Source organism: Pinus tabuliformis, chromosome 9 (assembly GCF_031772625.1).
Source record: "Pinus tabuliformis cultivar Carrire ecotype Pingquan chromosome 9, CPIR1, whole genome shotgun sequence".
Lineage (NCBI taxonomy): Eukaryota > Viridiplantae > Streptophyta > Pinopsida > Pinales > Pinaceae > Pinus > Pinus tabuliformis.
The window spans coordinates 673,293,584-673,304,163 of record NC_142307.1 but is presented as its reverse complement, the minus strand read 5'-3'; the positions used below and the strand labels follow the sequence as shown (position 1 = coordinate 673,304,163).

Below are 10,580 nucleotides of genomic sequence, written 5' to 3'. Positions count from 1 at the left end.
GTAAGACCTGGCACTGAGAGTCGGAAATGGATGAATCGGAGCGGTGCAGTGCAAAATTCTGTTCCTTGCTATGCCTCCACTCGCTGCTAAATAGTTGATCTAGAGGATATTGCTCATGACCGCCCGAATTTCCTAAAACAACGTGGATGTACTGACATAATTTTTGCTTCTTTGAAATGTGTTTTCCGGGTGGTGTATCCAACCTTTCACATTAATGTTGCCTCCTCCTTCCTTAATCAGAGAATGCCATGTGTCCTCCAACTTGCTATGGTGACGGCGGTGATCGTTGCGGCCCATCATATTAGATTTGTTTCCTTTATTCCCCTTCTGTTGCCATAAATGCACCGGAATTACCTGTCCTTTTGTTTTCTGCCAACTTTTAATGTCCGTGCCCACTTCTTTGTTCTTCATCATGAAGAGAAACCGGGTGTCAGAACGCCTTCCGGTTAAGCCCGGTTGGCATTATCCTTGTCTTGTTCGGCCAGCTGGATGCACTTCCTTTTCAAGTCTGGGCAGTTCACCTGCTGCAAATAGCTGTCCCATTCCTTATTTTGATTATCGATGCCATGGTTTGCTAGGTGGTCCGCAATCGCATTTGCTTTGCGCCTCACCGCCTGGAAGACTAACCCTCTCATACTGCTGATCAACTCAGTTATGTTTTCCGTTACCTTTGCTAATCTCCAATGCCTCGTGGCTTTGCTTGCTTTGGTTCCCCCATAGATTCTCTTAGCCATAGATATTACCAGGGCTGAGTCACCTTCAACCACCGCTGTATAATTCTGCATGTCTCTTAGAATCTGTAGTCCCTGTTCTAAAGCTGCAAACTCCATTTCATTGTTCGTCCCCTCTCCCATTGCTTTGCAATAGATATGAAGAATATCTCCTTTATGGTCTCTTATGATTCCTCCAATGCCCGCCATCCCAGGGTTTCCTCTGGATGCGCCATCAAAATTCAACTTCAGCCAGCCCACCGGTGGGTAAATCCAACTGCTGAACTCAGATTGCAGGCTTTGCTGGCTCCTCGACGTAGCTATGCTCTGGTTGGTGTGCAGCTGGAAGAGTTTTAGAATCCGTAAGTCACTAGATGACGGCTTCTTATTAGTTTCCTCTTTTACTTTTACTTGAATTAGCTATTTAATATTTCTCATGAGAGTGTCTATGGCATGCTCTGTGTTTCTGTATTCATCTTGGAATATTCTCCTGTTACGCTCCTTCCAAATTGTCCATATTAAAAACCCGGGCAGAACTTTCCAAATGCTGTTGACCCTGGAGTTTTTTGAGAAGTTTTTTTTCCAATTTTGTATAGTATCCTGAATGGACTCCCTATTTCTGTTAGAGTTTAGCATTACACCCTCCGCCCAATTCCATATATGGCAAGCCCAGTCACAGGAATTAAATAAATGATTCATTGTTTCTTCCTCTGCCATGCACATTGGGCATCTGGACGGCCCATGAAAGCCTTTGCTGCGTAGATTTTCCCAAGTCAAGGTTTTTTTCCTCATTAAAAGCCAGAGGAAAGTTTTGATTTTTGGCCAAAACAGGCCGTCCCACACGTTATGACTCCAGGGTGAAACCTCCCTTTGCTCTGTAATTTCTATTAGTTCCCTGGCTTCCTTGAGTGAGAAATTTCCGTTACCCTTCATTCCCCATCTGAGCTGGTCCTGTTCGTCCGTCTTCCTTATTTTCCTTTTGAGTAATTGGTCAGTTAGATGCTTTGAACTGTCATCTTCCCCATTGCTGTTATCCAAGTCAAATTTTATCCATTCTCTCCAGATGGGATCCCTGCTATTCCAGTCCCAGTATTGGTTAACTCTGTAACGACCTTCGTGTTGACATTTCTGCTTGAGCTGATCGAGTTCGGGCTTTTCCAGTTTTGGGAGCTGCTGCCACGCATCTTCCCAAAAAAGCGCTGAATGCCCATTCCGGATCTCCCAGAAACTGTTTTCCTGTACCAAGTTGCGATTTTTCCGAGCAAGATTCCATATGGGTGATCCCTCAGGAACCTCCTGAAGCCTAATAAGATCATTACTGTTGTGTTCGGGGGTATATTTCTCTTTCCAATGTCTTGCCCAGGGGAGATGGGGCTCTTTTATCCATCTCCACCAGAGTTTAGCTCCACAAGTCATGTTGATGATTGAAGGATCCACTAGATTTAGGCCTCCCATAATTTTTGGTTTACAGAGTTTATGCCATGCTACAAGCGCCCATTTTTTCTTCTCCCCATTACCATTCCATAAAAAGGATCTTTGGATTGTTCTAATCTGTTGGAGGATGCCCTTGGGGGATGACAGCATGGATAGAAAGTACTGAGGTATATCTTGCAAAACAGCCTTTGTGAGAACAAGTCTCCCCGCAAAATTAAGTGCTCTGTACGTCCAGTGCTTGCACCTTTTCTCCAGGTTAGCTATAATTCTCTCCCAGTGCACTTTTTGCCAGGGTTTGAGAGTTAGCGGTGCTCCCAAATATCTTGAGGGTAGACACCCTTTTCTGAACCCAAGAATATTAGAGAGGTGCTTCTGAATAGCTGGATGTGTATGGAAGAAGTAAATTGTGGATTTGGAAAAATTAATTTCCATTCTGGATGCCTTGCTGAAAAGATCAAGGATTTTCTTATAAGCTAGAGCCTCTTTCACTGTGGGGGTTCCATGTAACATCGTATCATCCACAAATTGTTGGTGTGTTGTTGCTGGCAGAGATTGGATAGGCTGAAGGCCCTTGATTTTCCCCTCTCTTTTTGCTTTGGCTATAAGTCTACTGAGACCTTCCATAAGAATAATGAACAGGAAGGGGGAGAGAGGGTCCCCCTGTCTTATTCCCCGAGTAGGTGAAAAGGGTTCAGAGGGAGATCCATTGACAAGGATTGAAAATCTGGATGACTTAATAAGGGCTAAGATCCAATTGATCCATAGTTTGCAAAAACCGAAGGCTTTTAGAATGGCTTCTAGATATTGCCAACTGACTTTGTCATAGGCTTTCGATAGATCAAGCTGCATTAGCATTCCTGCTAATTTCCTAGTTTGCAGGGTGTGAATCATTTCTTGAGCTAGAAGAATATTGTCTAAGATCTGTCTCCCTTCGACATACCCGGATTGCTCTTCTGATATGAGGCCAGGAAGAATAGGCTTGAGTCTATTAGCTATAACTTTTGAAATAATTTTATAAATGACATTACACAGAGCAATTGGTCTGAACTTCTCAGGAGAGTTTGCTTCTTCCATCTTTGGGATAAGCGCTATGAAGGTTGAGTTGAGAGATTTGAGGATGGTACCAGATTTCCTAGAGTCCTCAACAACTTCCCATATCTCATGCTTTACTAGGTTCCAGCAGGCTTTGTAAAAATTAATGGTGAAACCATCCGGTCCAGGGGCCTTATCACTAGGCATACTTCAGACAGCTTCCTCCACTTCCTCTAAGGTTATTTCTCTGCTTAGAGCTGAGTTCTGAGCGCCGGTGATGGTTTTGGGGATGGCTGAGATGAGCTCCTTGATGGCATCCTCTCTGTTTGCTGACGGTTCCTGGGCAATACTGCTGAAGTGCCTGGTTAGTAAAGCCGCTATGTCTTGGTGATTCTTTAAAGTTTCACCATTCTCATTCTTGAGTTCCAGAATTCTATTCGCACTTCTGTAATCTAGTGCAGATCTGTGAAAAAATTTGGTGTTCTGCTCACCCTCTTTAAGCCACCGAATCCTGGATTTCTGCTTCCAAAGAGTCTCTTCCTGCTGACAGCGTGTATGCCACTGACCAGTTAGAACCCTTTCCTGCTCTGCAAACTCTTCACTGTTGTGCCCTGAAGCCCACGCTTTGTGAATCTGTTCCAGTTTGTCTTCTATCAAGGTTTTCTCCTTAAAGATATCTCCAAACTCCGTAATGTTCCATTCTTTGATTTTGGCTTTTGTGTACTTTAGTTTCTTCTGAAGGTTGAACATTTTGGAACCCCCTCCAATCACTGGTTCAGACCACCATTTCTCTACCAGATTGAGGAAGTTGGGGTGATCCAACCAAAATTTTTCGAATCTGAAAGGTTTATTCCTGGGGGTACCATGGATAGCTGCTATTAAAGATATTGGCCAGTGGTCAGATCCTCCACTTGGAAGGATATCTGACTCAACTAGAATACCATTCATAATGATGCTCTCTGAGATGATAAATCTGTCCAGACGAGAGGCAATCAGCCTATCTCCCCCTCGTCTATTATTCCATGTATAAGTGCCACTCTTAGGTGGGATATCCACCAGTTTGGCACTCTCAATGAAATTTGTAAATAATTCAGCATCCCTGCTGAGTTTTCTTATTCCCCCTTTCTTCTCCAGAAGAGTGGTTATCATGTTAAAGTCACCCCCCATGATGCACTTGGAGTAAGGATGTCTAGAAATTAAACTTGACAGAGACTTTAAAAAAGTTATTTTATCCTCTATCTTCTGGGGTCCATAAACATTTATACATAAGAAGGATTCAGAGTTACCTGTGGGCTGGGCTTCCACGGCTATAAAAGCTCTGGTTGCTTCTGCTGATATGATTTGAAGCACTCTTGAGTCCCACAATGTGACTAGACCTCCTTCTCGCCCCTGACTTTCTACTTCCATGTAGTTAAGGTGGTTTCCAAGCTGTTTTTTGATGTTAGCCATGCTTGTATTACTACTTTTAGTTTCTTGAATGAAAACGATATCTGGTTTTTCTTTCTGAAATTTTCTTTTCAGAATTCTCTGCTTTGCTTGGCTGTTTAGCCCTCTTGCATTCCATGATATGATTTTCATTATTAACTAGAAGAATTAATGGTAAAAAGAGAAGGCCTCTAGAGCCTTCATCTTCCCTGAGTTTATCATTAATATTCCAAGCTCCTGCAGAGCTTCACTACTTGTTCTCCTTCCTCTCTTCTTTTTTTGCTTGGATCTTGTTGAGTTGTGGAGAAGCCTCTTTGGTGGGTTCCCAGCTCCTCTTGCTATACCTAGCTTTCTGCTTTGTCTTTCTAACTCTGCTTTTTGCCTCGCAATGAATAGCTCATTGACCTTTCTGATTTCTTCTTCCGGCACATTTTCTATGCCTCGAGATTTCCAGTTTTCTGCCATGACTGGTAGGTTCATTCCTTCCTTTGCTAGAACTTCCTCCAGTTCTAAATCATCGCTTCCTCCATCGCTGGTGAGCATATCTGCATCCTCCTCAGGTTCTTCTGTTTGCTCCTTCATTTGGACTTCGGTGCTTATCATGTTTTCTTCTGTTTCTTTTGTAGTTTGCCCTGTACTATTGATTGGCCCACCATTGGAGGTGAGAGCTTTATTCAGATCCTCTGAGTCTGTGTCTAACTCTAAGACTTCAAAGGTATTCCTGTGGTATCCTCGTTCTGTTTCTATTATGTTTGCTCTTCTTCGGTTGGCTCTTTGTCTTATCTTGGGTTTTACAAAGTTATCTCTGCCTTTGTCTGCTTGCTCTGTTTTAATGACTTCTTCTTGTTTGTTCAGATGACATTCCCTCATTAGATGTCCATGCTCATGACATTTTCGGCAGCGAAAAGGAATTTGTTCATAATCTATTGCTTGGAAGTAATCCTCATCCCTGTACTCTAGCCATAGACCCTCATGTAGAGCACCGGAGACATCCATTTCCACGCATATTCTTGCACATGAGGTGTATTTTCTTTGTATGGTCGCTTCTGAGGCCTTGACAAAAGTACCCAGCCGATCCCCAATTTGTTTCAGTGCTGAGATACCCCAGTAGTCAATGGGCAGAGAAAACAGCCTTATCCATACTGGTACCTGAGTGAAAGTTTCCCTTTCTGGAACAAAATTTGGTTTCCATGGCCGCATGTAGAGACCCGCTGAAGCTAAGAAATACGGGCCTCCATCAAAAATTCTGTCCTTGTCCTCTAGGTTGGTAAAAAGTACAGTAAAGAAGCCCTTTGCTCCTAAGTGCAGTTTCACATCGCCCTTGGGTTTCCAGTGTTGTCGTATCCATTGGCATAGAGCTCTTTCAGATGGCCATAAACCCATAAACTTGAAAATGACTGCATGCTCTGCCATGTGTTCTCGATAAGCTTGGATCTCCAGATCTACTATGACCACTCTTAGGGTCTCTGTTTTCTTAGGTTTGCAGGTTCTGCTTGCTGTTGGGTGGTTGCTGGGGTTCGAGCTGGTTTCACCTTCCGTTCCTTCTTTCCCCTGGGGGTCTTCCTTTTGTTCCCCCTTCTCCTTTGACTGCTTCTCATTATGATCCACGAGTCTTTGTCCTGTTGTGGTATTTTTTCCAGTATTCACCAGTCCCTCAACTTCTTTTTCATTGATTTGAAGGTTGTTGTTGGGTCCTCTGCCCTCTTCTTGTTTTTTCTCCTTGTTTTTCCCGCTATTCTACTTGAGTCTTTCGTATCCTGAAATCCTGACTCCTTCCTGCGCTTTTAGTTTCTGCTTTTGCATGACTATTTGTTTGAAGGAAGGGGTCCCAATGGACCCCTCGTTGACCATCTGTAGGGTCAGATTTTGTCCCCTTCTGAGCAAAGTCGCTAGCCTCGATCTATTCGCTTCTAGCTCTGTGTCTGTAACAGTGCCCAGAAACCCTAACCTCAAGGCACCGCCATCGCTCCTTCTCTCTTCATCCCCGATTCAATCTAATTAACAATATTATCTCTCTCTCTCTCATTCTCTTGGACACTTAGAGTTTTGTTGGAGCACTTTGGCATTGGATAAATAAAGGTAAAGAAGGTAAGAGGAAGCAAAGGTCAAGCAGGGAAAGGAAGGATCAAGCAACTACAACAAACTTCATTGCAGGTATCGACTTGCATGTGTATTTTCCTTGCTAGATTTGGTATGGATAGGATTACACGTGTTTATTTTCTACCATGGCATGGGTTTTTCCAGGTGTGACAATATTTTCAACCTAGCCTTGCCATTTCCTGATAGCTTTGATGAGATGGGTTCTCTCATTTGGTTTATGAGGGATGGGTGGATTGGATTCGAAGATGAGTGGGGTGGATCTCCAAATTGACAAGAACATGGTGGAGTGGTCCCTAAACCGGACTGAGGATGCATGAAGCCACTGGCCTAGTAACCCCTGAACTAGATTGTGGGTTGCGGTAAAGCTAGATTGTGTGCCTCGATGGGCCTAGGAATCCTTGCTGGTGAATGGTGGGATATACGATAAATCCAAGAGGTGGATTTTCTCTCTGTTGGGCCTAGTGGTTCCGGGATGGAATGCATGGTAAAGCCTGGAGAGTATGTCTCATTGTAGGCCCTAGTGATTCTTGGATTAGACTGTGGATGCACAGTAAAGCTTGAGAGACTAGGAGGAACTCAAATTCATCACGGTGTAGGCGGAGAACTCTGGTGGCATCCACATTCATTGGTGTTTTTGATGTGTTCTATGGGTCCCACATTCATGCTTGGAATATGGCACAGGGGTGATTGGCTGAAGAGAGACTTGTGTCAGCCAATCTATGGTTAGGTGGAACGTGGTAGTCCCATCACCGGTTGGTTCATTGCATTAATTAATGAGAAATTCATTCCATTGATTTTCATGTGTAAATGTACTGATATATATATGGATTTGATGGCTGATATGTTTATTTCATTTCTTTTCCTATTATGATGGTTAGATGTATATTTTATGATAGCAACTATGTATGTATCTCAAAATGTTTTTACTTATATTTGAATGGATATGGCATCTATGACCTAATAAGTGATAAGGCAACAAATGACATGAGGAAACAATAGTTTATAACGATCCTCAGATAAGTATGAGATTCTACACTTAATTCTATTATTTACACCCATAGGTTACATGTTGACAATTTTTATACAACAAAATTACCTCCTCATCAGCTCAGAGGAGAAAGACATGATGGCTGAAGCAATAGCCAAAATCACAGGCCTTGTTTCCACACTAACGCTGTCTATACACTAAAAACATGCTTTATAAAGCTTCTTTGTAAGCCTAAGGGAGCGTTAGTGACCCTACTAATTCTACTTGTTGGTTTAGTGGATCCTAATGAGAATCTAGAGGTCAAAGGAGCGAATTGACTCATAAATATCTCTATATTCCCTCCTAAATCTACTTAGAAAAGCAAGGAAACATCTAAAATTTGACCTATTTGTGGGATTTCTAATCTTAATGAAGGAGGAAAATGGGAAAGATCTCAAAAGCATGGAAACTTCATTGCTTTTACCTAAAGAAACTCATGGAGGAACTTGGCAACCCTAACTCAAATGCTACATAAGCAGAGCTAGGGCTATTGTGATAGAGGTCAGATCATTTGAAAGGATAGCTTACTTGATTGTCGAGCATAGTCTCAAATCTAAGCACAAGAAGTTGGTACAAAAGGAGAGAGAGAGAGGAGGTGGAGGGGTAAGGGAAGGTTGATGCAACAAATGGTTGTAATCACTCTTCTCACATTAATATAGAACTGCAGTTGTACCATCTACTCTGTGGTGTTGGTACTATCATTCATTTATTTGTTTGTCCAATACCCTTTATCATGAGTAGCTTAGTTATGTGTAACTATATGTCTTTTATATATTCATGTATTAATTATCAAGGTTGTATGTTGTGGTTATGCTTGTCTCTTCTATGTGCAGGACTTGATCTGGAGTCGGCTCAGGGGATTTCCACCTAACTGCATTGTGCTCTCTAGCAAACCTACACGGAGGCTTGAGGGAATGAATTTGTCTTGCTTTGGTAGTTAGTTATTGTTTATGGACATGCATGTAGCTTTGTGACAGCTGCAAATAATCTTACAGTCTGCCAAGTGTCCCGGGAAGACCCTTGAGGGTATCTCCATTCTCCATACACTATGCATTTTATCCTATAGCAAAATTGGTGACTCTGTTGGGGACTATACATTAGTTCCTGATCCACCTGGAAAGTTCCTAGTTTCCTCCTCCTTCTAGATCTTCCTATACTTTTGCATTCCTTTTCTAGCCCATCAAGACCTTGCAGCATTCTTCCCTCATATATTCAGCCCTGGATCTGATCCCCAAAGCCTTGTTTTGAACTCTTTTCCCACACTAACGCAGGTTAGTAGAGTAAACAGAGCTTTATAAAGCTCTGTGTCTGTACAAATAGTGTGTTAGTACCTCTAGTAACTCTCTATGGCCTCTGGCACACCCAAATTTTGACATGCAACTGTGTCTGTAACCTCAAAAGGGATGGGAAACCTGCTCATGGACTAATAAAGGATCTACAACTGTATTTTGTTAGCAAGATCTGTGTCCTGAAATATTTTTTTTTAGGAAATAGTTTTTTTTTTCTTTCTTAAAAGTTTTTATAAAGGAAAAATCAATTTTTTTTATTCATTCTTCTACTTAGCTAGTTAAAATCTACTTTATTTGGTTTCAAATAGTTGTTAGAAAGCATTGAAAAATTTATGTCGGTTATGCTAGTGTTATAATGACTAGGATGCATGGAACAAATATGAATGTATGAAAGACTCTCCCTTGTAGAATACAACTTATTTCATCGAATTGAATATTTTCAAGCATTGTCTTTTGCATGATTTTGAGTCAGAGTCCCACCAAATATCATACGTCAACACCCCTACTGAAGATACTAAAAAAGTACACATAAAATCTACCTAAAGTCAATTGGTAATTTTTTCTAGAGAAAACAAACATTAGTTCAGGCTAGGATCTTGGGATAGGCAGTGTGAGTAAATTGCCCAAGATCAGAAACCAAAACTAGTGTCATTAAAAGAGAGAAAATTCCTTCTGCACTCATACTACTAGGACCACTCCAGTAATAGCGGAGCTAAATACGAGACAACATTGAACTGTAAGTGAATGTAGCCCACCTTCGCTTATAACTCCTTTGGGTATCCTGTGTATTGGGGATCCCTTTAGGGATTTCGGAGCTGAGTCGGGGACTCAGGTATCTTGCCCACACAACGTATTGTTTGCGACTATGTCCCCCTCGGTAGTGTCTATGATCTGAGGTATCCTTAGTGGCCATACTTTTAGGGACATACACAAGGTGAATGGGGCGGGCTGCCTTGGTACCTAACACAGACAGACCTACTTTGTCTTCAGTTTTTGGTAGGGTGCTCATTTTCATGAGAGTACTTGGCCCCTCAATTTGAGGTTCGGGTGAAGTTATAAAGTAACAGTAACTGTACATTTGGCCAACCCTCTCTATTATTCATTGTGATACTGGGTTTCATCTCCAGTGATCAGTGCTTATCAGATAGGGCCATTTCCCTCTGTTTGCTAATTGATTCACTTAGTGTATTTTTTTTAGGTGCCCAAGGGTTATCATTGAGACTTTAATAAACATCACGATAAAATTTACTGATAAAAAGTATCGACCACCGTGGCTACATCTCGCCCTCATTGTCAATCTGGACGATTGTTAGGACTTCCTCCACTCATTGTGGGGGATCCACCAAGCTCCAGTGAACCGAATTCCCCATCTTCGGGAAACTAGTCTCCGAGATCTCACACAGAATCAGTTTGGACAATCAACAATTCAAGCTTATCGGAGGATTTTTTTTACTGCAGGATTTCTTCCTCCCAATAACCCTCCGATCACGAATCCGTCGGACCCAATCTTGGTTCGCATTGCACTTGTACCCCCTTTGTCTTCAGTTGGAACACTTCCACCCA

General features: G+C 42.1%; 1 protein-coding gene across 1 annotated transcript; it reads right to left on the bottom strand.

The window, feature by feature from the left end:
• Positions 1-446: 446 nt before the first annotated feature.
• LOC149150448 (uncharacterized) lies at positions 447-920 on the bottom strand. The gene has a single exon (XM_089442795.1). It carries the CDS (start codon positions 918-920, stop codon positions 447-449), a length of 474 nt encoding a protein of 157 aa, XP_089298921.1.
• Positions 921-10,580: the final 9,660 nt, after the last annotated feature.